This window comes from Zootoca vivipara, chromosome 1 (genome assembly GCF_963506605.1).
Source record: "Zootoca vivipara chromosome 1, rZooViv1.1, whole genome shotgun sequence".
Classification (NCBI taxonomy): domain Eukaryota; kingdom Metazoa; phylum Chordata; class Lepidosauria; order Squamata; family Lacertidae; genus Zootoca; species Zootoca vivipara.
The window spans coordinates 93,264,506-93,281,885 of record NC_083276.1 but is presented as its reverse complement, the minus strand read 5'-3'; the positions used below and the strand labels follow the sequence as shown (position 1 = coordinate 93,281,885).

The window sequence follows — 17,380 nt, the reverse complement described above, 5'->3', positions numbered from 1 at the left end:
CACTTCTCCCACCCCCCACCCCCCGGTGAACAAGTATATTTTCCAGATTTGTAGCAATAACATAACCATTAAGCAGCAAGTACCCACTTACATTTTATCCAAGAGACACAGCAATGAATTTTTTTACAAAGGGGAAAGAATGGAAAACTAGCTTAAATATATATTTGGGTTGTGTACAGAAAAATCCCACCTCATAGGCTTGGCTACGGCTTCGTAGGTCAGATTAGCATCATATTTTGCCTCAGATCCAAGGCAGAGGTCATCTTGCCATGTTTTCTAAAGCCCAAGATGTCTTCCCCTTGACTAAAAAAAAATAGCCCAATATATTTCCTAAGTCTTGAAGTCAGCCAGCTTCACCTCGGACTCAAGCTGCCTTGGATTCTCATCCAAGGCAGAGGCAGAGCCCTAATAAAATACTGGTGTTAGTTAATTACATTTCACATCTTGTCCAGAGCCAACATTTCACATTTTAAAAATGTATGGTGGATTGGAATGTTGCCACTTTCCGATTTGTGAGTAGGGTTTGAAAAGAACTGAAGATAGTAACTGTATGAAAAGCAGTGTTTGTTGTTCCTGCAAACAAAATTCATAAGACTTATAATATACAGCTTTTTAAGCTTTAAGCATTTACAAAGCCTCACAAAACAAGCAGCGGGGGAATCTTCTCCCAAGTCTTCACCAGGTAGCAACGGGATTGGCTTTATATTTCCTGTAATCATCCATGCAGAAAAATGCGAGCTCCGTTTCATTTGCTGAAAGGAAAAATATTGAGTGCGTTTGGTGAAAACATTAATTTTCAAGCCACAGAACGTTAGATTAACATTAATTAGAATCACAGATGGTGCTGAATACTCTATGGTTCAAGGCTATTGCTAGTTATTCGCTTGTTTGTTTTTACATCAGATCCAAATAGCAGGAATGCGCTTAATACACCTCACCCACCCACCCCCAAAAGCATACTCCAGCCGGGGGCAAGAACAGCACCCTTGTTAAAAGGCACCATTTTAAAACAAGGGCTATGAAACCATTTGCAGAGCATTCCATAAATAAATCCAGCGCTTCTCTTCAGAATACATGGGAAAATAACGAAGTTCCACAGTCTGTTCCGCGGGGGGGGGGGGGATATCCCCCTGAAATTAACCTGTAGCCATAATAATTTAATACTTAGAGGATCAGTAGAATATTTTACAGATCACTTTACATTCTCCCTCATGACCCGTAAAAAAACGTGCGTCTGAGGGAGCTAATTTTTTGGCCCTGCCGATGATTAATTCATGAGGCTTCAACAATATGCAAAGTGAAAGACACAAATTGGCTTCTCCAGCAATACCTTCAAATGCCTCTAATTATCCACAGGGGATATGGCAGAGCTGAAGGACCCGCAAAGGTTCAGAGCAGCCACAATTCTCCCCACCAGCGGGTCAAGGACTTCCTCTTCTAAAACAGTAAGTCAGCAACATTACTAATTCAGAGCAGGGGATGGAGCTGACGGAAAGCCATCACAATTAAGAGACGCCGGGTTCTTTTGAAGTAGTGAGCCACGACTAAGTTCCACCGGTTTTATTTTATTTTTAATAAATTAAACCAGAAGTTAATGAAGTCTGCCTGTGTAATGCAAAACAGGAGCGAGGGACGGCAACTCTGAATATTGGCTAGGATGCCTGCAGAAACTGGGGGCAAGGGAAAGTGAGGAGTTCCCAAACTTTTTTGGCCCCGCCCCATATGGACCTCTTAAAAATTGTTGAGGGCCTTGGTGGGTCACTTAATCATAGTTTTCCTGCCTGTTTTCACAACTGTAATGTGCTGTGCTACGGTTCTTAATTGTATTTCTATTGCTTCTTTTATTTCTTATATGGCATTTTATTGAATGCCATAAAATTCTACAGCACTCAGATTCTAAATGTTCCTCACAGGCCCGTTGCAAACCACCTGAACGAAGCTCGCGGACCACAATTTGGGAACCTCTGTCATTCAATATACTTGCAAAACAGAAGGGAGATGGTAGGAAGCTGCCTTAAGTCAAGGCAGACCACTGGTCCATTTAGCTCAGTATTTCCGGCAGCAGCTCTCGCAAGGTTTCTAGCAGAGCTTCTTCACCTGCTGGGGACTGAATCTTCTGTGAGCCACCCTGAGACGTCCGGGGATAGGGCAGAATATAAATTCAACTCATCTGTTCCAGGGCTTTCGTTGAGAGTATACCTACATAGCAGCTGCCCATGTTTCTGGTTCAGTGCAGATGGAAAAAATTCTGGATTTTCCCCCCACCCCCCACCCCATGGAAAGTTTTCCATTTCCAGAAGTTCATTAGCAACAATGAATGGGTGCCAATTGCAAATACGGGAATTGGCAGCTTCAAAGTGGTTGGGATTTGCTTACAAAATCCAAGTAGCACCAGCATGTGAAGTCAGGTCACTCTCTAGGGCGCCGTAACATTTTCCAATGATAATTACCCTTTACAAATTAGCCAAATATGCAAATTAGCCAATTCAAACAGTTCTGGAAAGCCCACATCCCTGTTACTCTGTTTATAACCACAGTCATTCCCTCCATTCCTGATGTTTACACTGCGAGTGCCATTGCTTACGTAGCCAAAACAGAGCCAAAACAGAGGGCAAGAAGGGGGTGGGAGGAGGGGGACTGAAAAGTTTGAAAAAGCTTTAGGAAGGGAGAGAGAAGCCCTAAGGGGGATCAAGAGCCCAAAACAATCCAATGAGGGCTGGGTACGCTCAGAGACCATGGAATGCCGACTGTCGGAGGGAGGCAGGAAAAACGGGGGAGATGGGATGGAACAGCCACCTCCGTGCTGTAACATTTTGCTGCAGATCCCACCGGTGTTCCACTAAACAGCTGCTTTAAAACATTTCCAAGAAGCAAGGGAAATTTCCCCTTACAGTAGCAAAACCGTATTTCTGCTAGCACATCCTGCTGCCAGGAGAAAGAGGCCAGCCGTGCAGGCAGCAGCGTATCATTGTCTCATAATGAAGCTCCCCTATAGGTGCAGAGCTTTTAACAACACTTACATCAGCTTTCCAGTCAGGTGCCCTCCTGGTGTTTTGCACTACAACTCCCATGAGCCCCCACCAGCAAGAGCTAAGGATGATGGAGAGTTATAGTCCCAAACATCTGGAAATACCAGGTTGGGATCTTACCAATCCCCAAAATTAATCGAATGCAGAAATGCCCTAAGGCACCTTACTGATTTAATATTTAAAATCTCTTCGTCAAGTAATACATTTGATTGCTGAATATGTAAGTGAGTGTATAGAGACAAGGGATAAGTGTTTAGTGGATATTGTATTTGTACTTGTTTAAAAGCCAATAAAAAAATTATTTTGAAATGCATATATTTAAAATCTCAGCAGTTAACTAGGAAGCTTGCTGGTCCAGTAAACAAAAGACCAGAACCTAGCTCTCCTCTTGAGCTATCAGTAAGCCTGAGTAGTTTGACTACCTCACAGGCCAGCCAGAGTATCAACCCAAAAGCTTACTTTTCGTTTTCGTAACGTGAATCGAATGAGATGTGATCGCTACCTGCTCAACAAATGTCTCAGAAGTTCAGCTGGCTTGTGTGGAGCAAAAGTTTACACCCACCCAGCGGTGATCTTGGTGACTCTCTAGTTACACTGCTTCAATTTCCAGCCGAACAATTCAGTTTCAACGTTGCTGAAAAGATGGGGCAGGTACAGTACGAAGAACCAAGCTGTCAGTCATTTAAAATTACCCTCAACAGAATTCCAAGCATAACCTTTTTATTTCACGGTGGGGGGGACGACAGAGGGAATACCCCCATTAGCATTCTGAAGAAAGGTACATGGGGCCCTCGAACCCAATGATTTGAATGTACATTAAGTACATACACACACTGGTCCTCAATAATAGTCAGGTTGCGTACGGAGCCTCAGTTTTAGCATTTGCTTTTCAGCAGGCTATCCAAACAGGATAATGACAAGCACAACAAGCCTCAGTCAATCACAGCCCACTACCAACCTATGCCAGCGGCTTTCAGGGTGCTGTCCTCTGCCAAAATGAGTTTGTCGTCGTCTTCTAAACTCACGACGAGTTCATTGGTCTAGAAATGTAGAGGGCGGAAGGGGTGAAAATAAATATGGAGTAGTCAAATAACATTATACCCTACTAGAAGGCAGGCACCTTCCAGCTTGAACAAATTAAATTTAGAAAGATTTAGGAGGGGAGTAAGATGTACCTTAGAGCCATGTGCCTGGTGAAGAATCTTCATTGTATCTGAAAGAGATTGCTTGCTTTGAAATAGGTGTTTCTTCTACTGGGCATTTAGCTATAATGCAACATCTAAGGTCTTTTGCATCATACCATACATTCTTCCCGCACATTTATTACCTTGCAGTATTTTTCTTCTTATTTTGCTTCTCTCAACTAGAATTGTACAGGCAGTACAACATCATCGCAATCCTACAAAATCCCCCCGAGTTCAACAGATACCAGGTTCAGAGACTTGTTCTTTACAAGCTCAAAAATACTAACGGAATCAGCCGTAAAAGGTTTATATACTTAGAAACATGCAATCTAATCTCACATCCATTAAGCCCTGAACACAAACGCCGAGCAGAATCCTTAAGACTACTCAAAAATACAAATAAATTAAAAACCCAGTTGACGGTATAGGTTGCAGAATTCAAGCCACAAAATGAATCTGAATTTCCAATCGCAGTTGTCACAGTGGCCGGAGTGGACTACTTCAGAGTAACGACGCTACGCAGCTCTGCATTTTATTCTTTTATTGGTGCTGCGTATTTACAGTGCTCAAGTCATTGCTATTTACACGGAGCGATGTTGTCAGTCGGTTTCAGAACCTCCTAATGGCTTTTGGCGCGTCTTTCTCCAACACAAAAGCTTTGGCAGACCCATCCTCTTGCCCCTCCTCTTCCTGCGTAATTCTGGAGTTGGGGGGATGGGTCTTCCCCCCTTACTTGCCCCTTCCTGTCCCACCTGGGACCCTGGCTCCTCTACCTTGCCTGAGCCTCGGACACGACTTCCTGCTTCCCCACTGGAATCGGAACTCTCCCTGCTTTCCCCTTTGCTCGGGGACGGGCTTGAACTCAGGAGGGGAGGGACTTCGCGATATCCCCTGTCCCTCACATCCACCCCCCTCCCAAGCTCTCCTTCACCCCTCCCCAGGCCCCCCCCATGCGTCGGTGACGACTGGAAGCCTAAAAACTCGGTGCTCTCCGAGCCCGTTGGTGTGAACACCTCCCCCCAGTCCTGCGAGCCCCCCCCTTCCGCCTGGGAGGACGGGAATCCCAAAAAGTCCGTGGCGTCAGAGCTGGTGGGGGTAAAAATGTTTTGCCAATCTGCTCCTTCCTCTGACTGGGTGGATCTTGGCGACACCCATACCTCATCCTCTGGTTCCTCAAACTCCGCTTCCCAGCGCCATGGTGAGCTGTTCTCCCGTGCCTCCTCCTCCTCCCCCTCCCTCTCCATGTGCCAGGGCTTGGGTCTGTGGGGAAAGAGGGCGTGAAATTCTTCCACCAAGAATTCCTCCTGTATCTGAGTGGCGGGGACCCATTCATTCTGGGACGGTGGAGCATCCTCCCATGCCATGAGGTACTCCAGGCCCCCCACCCCCCACCTTGAATCCAGGATGGCCGTGGCCTCATTGAGTTGCTCCCTGCTTTCTCTCTCCCCCCCTCCCTCGGGGGTTTGTTCGCTGTCTCGGAGCCTGCTGCTTTCCCTGTACGGCGACAGCAGCGATCTATGAAACACTGGATGCACCCTCATGTCCTCTGGCAGTGCCAGCCTGTATGCCACCGGGTTGACCTGTTGCGTGACCGTGAAGGGGCCCAGCCATTTGGGTGCCAGCTTTTTGCACCTCCCTCTGGTGGGAAGGCCCTCCGAGGACAACCACACCTTGTCCCCCACCCTGATGACCTCCCCTTGTCGCCTGTGGCGATCTGCCCCCTTTTTGTACGCTTCCTTGGCCCTCTCCAAGTGTTCTCTGAGCTGCTGGTGCACCGTCTCCAGTTCCTCTGCCCAATCCTCAGCCTGTGGGCCCTCCTCCTCCTCCTCCCCCTCCCTCTCTGGGAAAGATCTGAGGTCGCGCCCGTAATTGGCCTTAAAGGGCGACACCCCTGTGGAGACGTGCACTGCATTGTTGTAGGCAAATTCTGCTAGTGGCAGGCGATCCACCCAGTCCGTTTGCCGCTGGCTGACGTAACATCTCAGGTACTGCTGCAGAATGGCGTTGACCCTCTCCGCTTGTCCGTTGGTCTGCGGGTGTCTAGCCGTCGACAAGCTGACCTCCACCTGCAGGAGGTTCATGAGCCGCCGCCAGAACCTGGAAACAAATTGGCGGCCACGATCCGAAATAACCCTTAAAGGTAATCCATGCAGTCTGAAAACGTGATCCACAAACAGTTTGGCTGTCTCTTCTGCCGAGACTGCCCTGGCACACGGTATAAAGTGACACATTTTGGACATGAGGTCCACCACCACCAACAATGCAGTCTTACCCCTGGACGAAGGCAGATCTGTGATGAAGTCCATGGACACCACTTCCCACGGCCTGTGTGGTGTGGCTAAGGGCTCCAGCAACCCTGGTGGCGCTGCTCTGACCACCTTCGCCCGCTGGCAGGTGGTACAGCCCCTTACATAGTCTCGAATATCTTCCCTCACCCCTGGCCACCAGAAGTGTCTCATGACTAGGTGAGTGGTCTTGTCCCTTCCAAAATGCCCCGCTGTTGGGTTGTCGTGCATCTGCTTGAGGACCGTACGTCGAAGCTGGGTGGTGGGTAGGTACAGCGCACCCTTGTAGAAAAGCAGCCCTCTGCGTTCTGCAAAGTCTTTTGCCTGCTCCCTCCCCCCTCTCAGTTCTCTGAAGATGCGGTCGGCAAATTCATCCGCTGCCGTCAGTGCTGTGAGTTCTGCCTCGCTCACCACTGTTGCTCCGCAGGACCATGCCGACGGGGGGAAAATGTGCCTTGGGGCTGGTGGCGCCTCCTCCTCCATGTACTCTGGCTTGCGGGAGAGGGCATCCGCCCTGACATTCTGCTCTCCTGGGATGTAGTGTATGGAGAAGTTGAAGTTCGAGAAGAACTCTGCCCACCGTATCTGCCTCTGGTTGAGCACCCTGGCAGTTCTCCAGAACTCCAGGTTCTTGTGGTCTGTGCACACCTGGATGGGGTGCTTGGCGCCCACCAGGAAGTGTCTCCAGTGCTGGAACGCCGCGTGGATCGCAAGAAGTTCCCGATCAAAAACTGTGTAGTTTCGCTCGGGCTGGGTCAACTTCCTGGAGAAGAAGGCACAGGGTCTCCACTCTCTGTTGGCGTCCAGTTGCAACAAAATGGCGCCCACAGCCTTATCAGAAGCATCTGTCTCAATGCGTAGGGGCGCGTCCTGAACCACGTGGAACAGGTTCTGGTCTGAGGCGAACACCCTCTTGAGGCTTTCGAACGCTGCTTGCGCCTCTGGTGTCCACCTGAACTTCTGCTTGCCTCTCAGGCAGTCAGTGATGGGAGCCGTAACTCGAGAGAAGTTCTTGATGAACTTCCTGTAGAAGTTGGCAAAGCCTAGTAGGCGTTGGGCATCTTTGCGCGTCCTGGGGCTGTGCCAGTCCAGGATGGTCTGCACCTTGTCCTTGTCCATCGCTAGCCCCTTGTCAGACAGCTTGTAGCCCAGGAAGTCCACCTCCTTGGTGTGAAACTTGCACTTCTCCAGCTTCACATACAGGTGGTTCTCCTTCAGGCGCTGTAACACCTCCCTGACGTCCTTCACGTGCTGCACTGGGTCGTTGGAGTAAATAAGGATGTCATCCAGAAAGACCAAGCATTTCCTGAAGAGTAGGGACCCCAGGACGTGGTGCATGAAGGCCTGGAAGCATGCTGAGCCCCCTTGCAACCCGAAGGGCATCACCAGATATTCAAAAGAGCCCAGAGGCGTGAACATCGTGGTTTTCCACTCATCGCCTTCCCGGATCCTGATCAAGTTGTACGCCCCCCTCAGGTCTAGCTTGGTGAAAATCTTGCCCCTGCGTGCCGCTGTCAGGAGATCATCCACTCTGGGCATGGGGAAAGCCACTGGCTCTGTCACCGAATTCAGCCGTCTAAAATCCACCACAAGACGGCGCTGTTGCGTGTCTTTCTTGTCCACCCAGAAGACCGGGCTGCCCCCTGCTGCCTTGCTTTCTCTGATGAACCCCCGCTTGAGGTTCTTGTCGATGAAAGCGCGCAGATCCTCCAGTTCCTGGTCTGACATGGCGTACAGCTTGGCTGGGGGTATAGTTGCCCCAGGCACCAGGTTGATCTGGCAGTCAAAAGGCCTGTGTGGGGGCAGGTGGTCGGACTCCGCTTCGCTGAAGACCTCCTGCAGGTCCCAGTATGGTTTGGGTATCGCCTCACCCCCTTTGACGTGCATGGTGGCCACCGTGGCTATCGGAGGCCCCTCCCCTGGTTGGTGCTGCATGCAATGTTCCAGGCAAAAGTCCGATCCAAAAGTGATGCATCTCTGATGCCAACTTATGGAGGGGTCGTGGCGCGCCAGCCAGCTCATGCCCAAAACGATTGGGGGGTCTGAGATGGTGGTGACGTTGAATGCCAGTGTCTCTGAGTGCCGTCCAACCGTCATTCTCATGGGGGGGGTTTGATGAGTGATGGCCCCTCCCAGCAGCTCTCTGCCGTCAATGGTTGCCACGTGCAGAGGAAAATCCAGCTGCAGAAGCTGGATCTGGTGCTCTTCTGCAAAGTTCCTCGAGAAGAAGTTCGCTGACGCCCCACTGTCAATTAAGGCGAGGACTGTCAGGGGATAGCCATTAGGGAGCGTGAGCGTCACTTCTAGAACCACTCCTGCTCTGGGAGGGGTGGGCTGGCTCTGCTCCTCTCTGTGCGGGTGGGTGGGCTGGGGCTGTTGTCTGCTGACTGTGCCTGGCTGCCGCCCCTTGTCTCCTGCAGCCAGGCTTTCCCGTTTCCCTGCTGTGGTGCTGCGTCAGTGGGGGAGGGCACAACCGTTCCCGCCTTTCCTTGCCACTCCCTGCGATGTGGGCAGTCTCTGACGAGATGCTGGGGGGAGTTGCAGAGAAAGCAATTCCCACCCCTTCCCTCCTTGCGTCTTGGCGCCGCTGGGGTTTGAAAAGCCCGCGCGCGCGCGCTATCAATCTGCATGGGTTCCTGGTCCTGACTGGCCCCAGGCGTGGCTTGAACGGGTTGTTGAGGGAGTGGCTTCTCCTGCGACCGTGGGAACCAAGCCCGCTTTGCGCGCGTTGCTTGCTTGTCGCTCCACCTGGATTCCTGCCTCACCCCCACCGCCAGAGCCGCTTTGCTCAGTTGATCCATATTACTGGGCTTTGGACCTCTCGAGAGCTCATCCTTCACCTCCTCATGCAACCCCAAGTAGAACGCCGCTTGCATTGGGGCCGACTCCAGATCCCACCCCAATCTGTGCACCAGCATGGTGAATTTCGCCCAATACGCGCGAACTGTCATATTTCCTTGGCGTAAATTATGAAGTTCCTCCTTAGTCTGGTCCATATGACTATCGGACGAATACATCGTTTTCAAACCTTCTAGAAATAGTTTGACATTCTTCATGCAAGGATTCCTTGTTGCAATTAACGGTCTTAGCCACTCCCTGGCCGCCCCTGTAAGGTGCTCCACAATAAACGCTACTCTGTGCTCATCATCAGGGAACTCATCGTGGTGCAGCTCAAGAGCATACACAATCTCAGTCTCAAAGCCCTGAAACTCCTTCGGGTCTCCATTGAACTTGCTTACTAGGGTCCCGGCTCTCCTTCCTGGCAGCACTTGGACTTGGGGTGCCCCTCCCGCCTTGTTTTTCTCTGCATCCAGCTTGTTTTGGAGGTCTACCGCCACCGCCCTTAAATGCTGCTCTTTTTCCTGAAGCTCTCTCACCTGTTCCGCAAGTTGTACCCGGTCGTCCTGGACCTTCTTAGTCTCCTCTTTAGCTGCCTTCAATTCTCCCTGCGCCTGCAGCGACAGCTGTTGCAGTTCTAGCTGGGCTTGCTCAGCGATCTGCCGCCACTTCTCCGCCTCTGACACGCTCATCCCGGCAACTCCAAAGTAGCCCAAAAATGATTAGGAGGTTGCTGTCACAGTGGCCGGAGTGGACTACTTCAGAGTAACGACGCTACGCAGCTCTGCATTTTATTCTTTTATTGGTGCTGCGTATTTACAGTGCTCAAGTCATTGCTATTTACACGGAGCGATGTTGTCAGTCGGTTTCAGAACCTCCTAATGGCTTTTGGCGCGTCTTTCTCCAACACAAAAGCTTTGGCAGACCCATCCTCTTGCCCCTCCTCTTCCTGCGTAATTCTGGAGTTGGGGGGATGGGTCTTCCCCCCTTACTTGCCCCTTCCTGTCCCACCTGGGACCCTGGCTCCTCTACCTTGCCTGAGCCTCGGACACGACTTCCTGCTTCCCCACTGGAATCGGAACTCTCCCTGCTTTCCCCTTTGCTCGGGGACGGGCTTGAACTCAGGAGGGGAGGGACTTCGCGATATCCCCTGTCCCTCACAGCAGTTTTGATTCAGAGTTTTATGGTTTAAAAGTAAAACTCATGCACACACAGAAAGCAGGTCCCTTTTTAAACTGTTAATCAGAATTCCAGTGAAATAAAAAGTTGTGTGATATGAGATCATCTTTCTTCCTGATATAATTACAGTTTCCCAATCCGGATTGGAGGCAACCTCAGAATACATTCCTACTTGATAAACCTCTACTTGCAACGAACATGCTGAATTGTGCATGAAATACAAAAGCTGGTGGTGGTTGCCAAGGACACTCACTGAGGACCTTTTATACCAAACAAAGAAAGGCCACATTACAACTGACTTTTTCTTTATCCTTGCAAAGGAAGTAATTTACGGCCTTCCATGGTTCTAGTTACAGGTAGGTAGCCGTGTTGGTCTGCCATAGTCAAAACAAAATAAAAAAAATTCCTTCCAGTAGCACCTTAGAGACCAACTAAGTTTGTCTTTGGTATGAGCTTTCGTGTGCATGCACACTTCTTCAGATACCAGTTTAGAGAGTTTTTTGTTTTTTTGTTTTTTCCAGTAACTCCAGTTGAGAGTGGTAAATGGTTTGTGTGCATGCACACGAAAGCTCATACCTATGACAAACTTAGTTGGTCTCTAAGGTGCTACTGAAAGGAATTTTTTTTATTTTGTTTTGACTACGGCAGACCAACACGGCTACCTACCTGTAACTAGAATCTTAAATGCAGTTCTCCAAGATGCTGCAGCAGTTTGCAATTTTTCATTTAAAAAACCCTCATGAAAATTTTCCAGCATTTTAGTGCTATATTCACCGAACGCATACATTTTGCCTGAGATTTTGACTAATGTACACATTTTGCAAGGATTTCCCCCCCCCCCAATATGTTACTGTATGTTTTGCATGCTGTTTTCACTAATATATTCATTTTTATACATATTTCCCCAGCTATGTGCATGTTTGTAAACATTGGTTAGAGAACTTTGTTTCAGAAAATACAAAGTTGATACAGTGGTTTGCGACCACAATTGGTTCCAGGGAGCCAGTCACTCCCCGAGTTTGTCGCTCCCCGAGGCACGCTTCTGCACATGCGTGAAGCGCCAATAGAGCGCTTCTGCGCACACACACACACTGCACAGATCGCCTCTGCACATCCGAGCGCCGTGGAACCCAGATGTAAACACTTCTGGGTCCGCAGTGGTTGGAAACCAAAGCTGTCGCTCCCCGAGGCGGTCGCAAACCGAGGTACCACTATATTTTCAGCATTAAAGGCAAACTGAATCCAGTTTCTCCCCCCATCCCAAGACAGGACTTAACTGCAAAGCACTGGGACTCTACTATGTAACTAGGAACCACTACAAATGTCCCCTGTAACTCCTGAGTCAAGCCTAGATCTTCTTGACAACAAGCAGGAGAAACCTGCTATTTAATTGTTGCTCCCTGAAAGTTGAAAGTTTTCAAAATGTCAGATTCGAAGCCAGATATATTATATATACTATATTGCCAAATCAAATATATTTGATTCTGAAGCTCAAATCCTGTTTGTTTTCAATGATTAATAAAATACTACTTTGCTTTAATTTTATATCGGTTTCACAAACTCATCCTTAAGCTCTTTCCTGTTTACCTCCAGCCTCATTCCCACTCTCTTCTTATTTACTATGTAAATTCTTTCCACACGTAAGCCTCTCATTCCATGCTTCTTGATCGTGCTTGGCTGCCCCTTCTGACCTCACAATTAGTTGCTGGATATTGAAATGCAGAAGCACGGAGGAAACTGCAGTTTCAAAGGATTGTAGGTCATGAGTAGCACTTCAACATGTGAGCCGAGTTTAAAAGGAACTTAAGATGATAAAAAAAAATTAATACCCAAAAGACAATGCTGCCAATTAACACCAGCATGAATAATCTGCAGGCTAATACTGAAATGAATTCCAAGATGTACAACTATTTAATAATTCCATGAGGTAAAGCTTAACCTGTCATGGAACCAAAACTCCCAATTATTTTCCAGCCCAACCTCCACATCCAGCCTCCCCTCACAAAAAACCACAATGGGTATCTAATTAGATTCCCTCCAGATGTTGTTGAACTACATCTTCCATCTTCCATCATCCCTCACCATTGACCAAGCTAGCTGAGGCTCATGGGAGTTGTAGTCCAACAACATCCAGAGGGCACCACAGGATAACCCCGATGCAGATACAGTAATCCAATTTAATGGAAGTGAAAGGAAAGATACATACCGTATCTATATTTTTTAAAAGGAGGTGGAAGTCCTGTCCTTAATACCACATCTAGGGGGAAAATGTTGAAAAGGAACATTAACCATTTTCACTTGGATTTAACAAGATGCACACAATGGGTAAAATTCAACACTGCACTCTTCCAATTGTTCCATTTGTACAAGCATGGGCGTACCCAGCATGGGGCAGGGGGCAGCTGCCCCCCCCCTAGAAGCAGGGCAGCTGGAGAGGACAGGCAGGGACGCTGCCTGCTGTGCTCCGCCTCAGACTGCTTGGCTGAAGCAAAACGGCAGCAGCGGCAGCAAAGCTGCCTCTGTTGGAAAAAAAAACTGGACCTGGACCTGGGCTAACTTCAGCCCACACTCCTTCAAGTCACAGCGAGCACAGCACAGAAAGTGCTGCCCCACAATGCTCTGCGGCACTTGAAAGAGTGTGGGCTGAAGTTAGCCCAGGTCCAGGTTTCCTTCAACGGAGGCAGCTGCTGCCTCGTTTAGTCACTGCTGCCATTAAAGGAGCAGGCGAGGCAGGAGTGCAAGCGCGGGTGGCTCCGTGTGCTGCCTTGTAAACGGCCCCCTTTTCTCTGGGGTGTGTGGATGTTGACCATGCCTCCTGGGGGGATCCTGGCCACGTCATTGCCAGCTAGCCAATCGGGTGGCTGGGGGGCATGGCTGGGGGCGTGGCTGGTGTGCCCCCCCTAGCTTTGATCCTGGGTACGCCCATGTGTACAAGCAATTCAGCTTCCCAGGTGGCGCAATCCCCCCTCCTTCCCCTGCACACTCTTGAGAGTTCTCCCACGCCCCCAGAGCCAAATTGGGGGGGGGCATGGGGAGAAGATGGGGGAAGCCCCATTTCACAGGCAAAAGTTATTGCACTGGGCTTCTGCTTTAAGTGAATCCTGCCCATAGTTATCTTTTATTAGAATCAAAAGCACAATCCTATGCATGTCTACTCAAAAATATGTTCCTCTGTGTCCAATGGAGCTTACTCCCAAGTAGGTGTGCACAGGCCTGCAGTCCAAGTCATACAAACCAATGGAACCCAAGTTCCAAGAAAACATGGAAAAGGCTTATAGTGGCACATTAAGTGTACCAAAGGATGTTTGAAATTACAAGTTAAAATCATGCACAATACATCCCAGTATTTGTGAATAATCATCATAATCCCACGGATTCCATCTACATTGTTACAGCCATAACTGCAGGAAGCCTTATATGTGACGTGTCTCTAAGGGTCCTCTGAAGGATGAGCAATAGAATGGAACCTATGGATGACTAGAGCTTTGTTCATCCAGGCAATGACATAGCAAAAACGTAGGAAGTTGCCTTATATACCAAATCAGACCATTGGGTCCATCTATCCTAGTATCATGAACACTGATTGGCTACAGCTTTCCAGGGGTTCAGGCAGGAATTTTCCCCAGCACTACCTAGAGATGCCAGGGATTGAACTTGATACCTTTTGCATGCAAAGCACAAGGCTACAGCTCTTCCCTAGGGCCTATCAGCATGGGGCAGTTTCATAGCTGTCAACCCTCCTGTTTTTTGTGGGAAACCCCCTTATTTCAATCCCATTTCCCGCTGGCAGCCCGGATTGTAAAATATCCTGTAAATCTCCCAGATTTTAAAGGAAGCAGCTCCTCTCCCTCCTGCCGGCCAGGGAGGCTCCACTCGACGCCCAACCGCGAGCGAGCAGCCAGCCGCTGCCCGGGCATGCGCAGAACTGATTTTCAGTGCCGCTCTGCCCATGTCTGGGCAGCCTGGCACCGGAAATCGCTTCTGCGCATGCGCAGAACCAATTTCCGGTGCCCAGACATGCGGACACGGGCAGCCTGGCACCGGAAATCGCTTCTGCGCATGTCTGGACATGCACAGAACCAATTTCCAATGCCCCAGACATGGGCAGAGCCGGCACCGGAAATCGCTTTGAGGCGATTTCCGGCAGCACTCAGCAAGTGATCCCTTATTTTTAAATCCTAAAGTTGACTGATATGGGCAGTTTCCCCCCCTTTTCCCCCCTGCCACATGTTCCTTGGCACACCAAGAAGCACTAGCCAGCCATAAGAGTTTCTTACCATTCTTCACAAATTCAATAAACTGGCCGACAGTCTGATCCAGAGTAACATCATGGTATACAACAGGTTTAAAATTACGGTGCTCAAAGGAGCGAACTAGACGAACAGTGACAGTAACGTCTTCCGATGACATGCGTGTTATCCAACAAGTACCTGGAAGGCAAAAATGTAATGCAACATATTGTTTATTTTGAAGGAGCTTGCTTTTGAAAAAAACAAAGAGCATAAGGTCCTAACATTGGGTACAATCAATGTTTCAGTAGCAAGAAACTTCAAGTTATTTTGTTTATATGTTTAAGATGTATTCCAGCATTGTACGTAAAGGATTTTACCCGAAATGCATATTGAGATCTAACCAGAACTTCTGGAACCAGAATTCCCGTTCCAGAACTAGATCTCAATATGCATTTGGGGTAAAATCCTTTACGTACAATGCTGGAATATATATATATGAGCAGCCCCTAGGGGCTGACAATTGGCAGGATTGTAGTAGACAGCAAAGGGGAATTTAACCCATCCCTGCCCTGTGGAATATCATTCTTTTGAATCTAGCATTTGCACTGGAAGGATTCCCCTCCAGCACCAATTGAGGATTCTACTCACTTTCAAGTGAACAAAATTTATATATCACTTGACTGCAATAACATCTCTAAGCAGTTTACAATGAATAACCTATTGAAACAAATCTGAAACAGTTACTTGCAGGTGCTATTGTGTGAATAAGAATAATATTTATTAAATTTCTATACAGTACTGCCCTCCATCATCAGATCACAGGGAGGTTTACAATATAAAAGCACAAAAATACATAGCATAATAACAAAAAATACCCCTGCTATTCAAAAGGCTAGATTGTTTAATCAGTGATTTAGCAGTTTAACAATGTAATGTGGTTTGTAATTGTAAACAGATGTCTAGTTTAGTTGCTGTACCTTATTTGCTAGAATATACTATTTTGTCGTTTCAATCATTTAAGTAAAAGGGTGTTTGTTTAAGAATCACATCGGTTGCCCCACCCACTTTTGGTCTGGCACGTTCAGAGCATGATGCAAGCTACACCCAAACCACACGGTGGCATAAATAATGTTTAGTAAAAGTCAAGCAGCGCTGTGTCTAACTAAGACACCTAGTTTTTAGCACCATTTGCTCATAATGCACAAATACAAACGTTGAACTCTCCCAGATACTATTTTTCGCTACATGCAATGTACCAGGGCACTGGGGGCAGAGCCAACCAGCCCACATCTCCCCGAGTCTCACTCCAAACTCTTTATTTTCTTTTGTCTTTTGCTCAATGGTGTAGCGGTGCAGGGACAAAGCACCGCCACTTAGCTCACAGGCTGGGGTGGTGAGATCGCCTTATGGCGGGCGCCAATATACTGTATAAGTAATTGCGTCAATCCTCTGCAAAACCACTATTGCAACCAACCAAAGTGTCAAACAGAACATGGAGCAATTCTAGTTACAGGTAGATAGCCGTGTTGGTCTGAGTCGAAGCAAAATAAAAAAAAATTCCTTCAGTAGCACCTTAAAGACCAACTAAGTTTTTATTTTGGTATGAGCTTATGCACACGAAATGAGCTTTATGAGCTTTATGCACACGAAAGCTCATACCAAAATATAAACTTAGTTGGTCTTTAAGGTGCTACTGAAGGAATTTTTTTATGGAGCAATTCTGCGCTTGACACCATTCTTATGTCAGGATAGGAAATGTCATTCTTGCTGCTACTGGGAATCCACTGACCAACTCACACGACGAATCCCGCTCGCCTCGTCCTCCCCCCACTTTGCCTCACCGGCGCTCCAGGTAAACGCCTTCCCTCCAAACACGTGGCCCAATCTCATGCAGAGGACTTCCACTTCCTGGTACCCAGACGCCGCGTTTCCCCGGGAGCCGTCAGATACAGCCTCCCCTCCCCTGCAAACGCCTTCCACGAACTCGCCAACGATTGGCTGTCGCCAGCACATTTCTCCCGCCCTACTAACGGAGTTGCGTCGCCCACTGGTCCCTTTATCCTTAGGTACGCCCATCGCTCTATATTTGACGGCAGCTTCGCCCATAGAGATAGGAAAAGTTTGCGCGCAGCCTGAATTCCCGTTCTAAATTGAAGCCTCTATGCCACTTAACACTATATGGGAAATATATAGATATGGCCCTTATAGAAAGCTTAACCTGCAATACTATATACATACACGTTCTTGAAACTCAGAGAGGCTTACATACGTGTTTCATGTTCTCTGCTTTATTTGGGATTTGCACTTTACAGCGGAATCTGTTGGGAGCCGCCCAGAGTGGCTGAGGAAACCCAGCCAGATGGGCGGGGTATAAAATTATTATTATTATTATTCACGTTTACATTCGCTTGAAAAGTGTAATCAGAATTTTAAAATGTATTAAAATTGCTTTGCCGGTACAGTCAATTCTCCCCATTGTTGCAGGTTGGGGAGAGGGCTGAGGCCAATAGTGGTTTATGACAACCCTGCAGTGTAGCCCACTGTTAATACTGCAAAACGCTCCTTTCGTTGCAGCAAATATTTAATGCACTGAAGTTGCCTTGAGACACGCACTTCCAAGCCAAATCAACCGT

General features: G+C 48.2%; 1 protein-coding gene across 3 annotated transcripts; it reads right to left on the bottom strand.

The window, feature by feature from the left end:
• Positions 1 to 18: 18 nt before the first annotated feature.
• C1H2orf76 (chromosome 1 C2orf76 homolog) lies at positions 19 to 16,710 on the bottom strand. Of its 3 annotated transcripts, none has more exons than XM_035129856.2 (6): positions 16,589 to 16,710; positions 14,793 to 14,945; positions 12,722 to 12,772; positions 4,205 to 4,242; positions 3,988 to 4,069; positions 19 to 752 (listed from the first exon to the last, which is right to left on the bottom strand). In XM_035129856.2, exons 1-6 carry the CDS (start codon positions 16,635 to 16,637, stop codon positions 676 to 678), a joined length of 450 nt encoding a protein of 149 aa, XP_034985747.1. In that variant the 5' UTR covers positions 16,638 to 16,710; the 3' UTR covers positions 19 to 675. The 3 variants fall into 3 exon arrangements, with proteins under 3 accessions (XP_034985747.1, XP_034985765.1, XP_060135120.1); XM_035129874.2 differs by having other exon boundaries at positions 16,537 to 16,589; XM_060279137.1 differs by lacking the exons at positions 12,722 to 12,772; positions 14,793 to 14,945; positions 16,589 to 16,710 and adding an exon at positions 10,546 to 10,968.
• Positions 16,711 to 17,380: the final 670 nt, after the last annotated feature.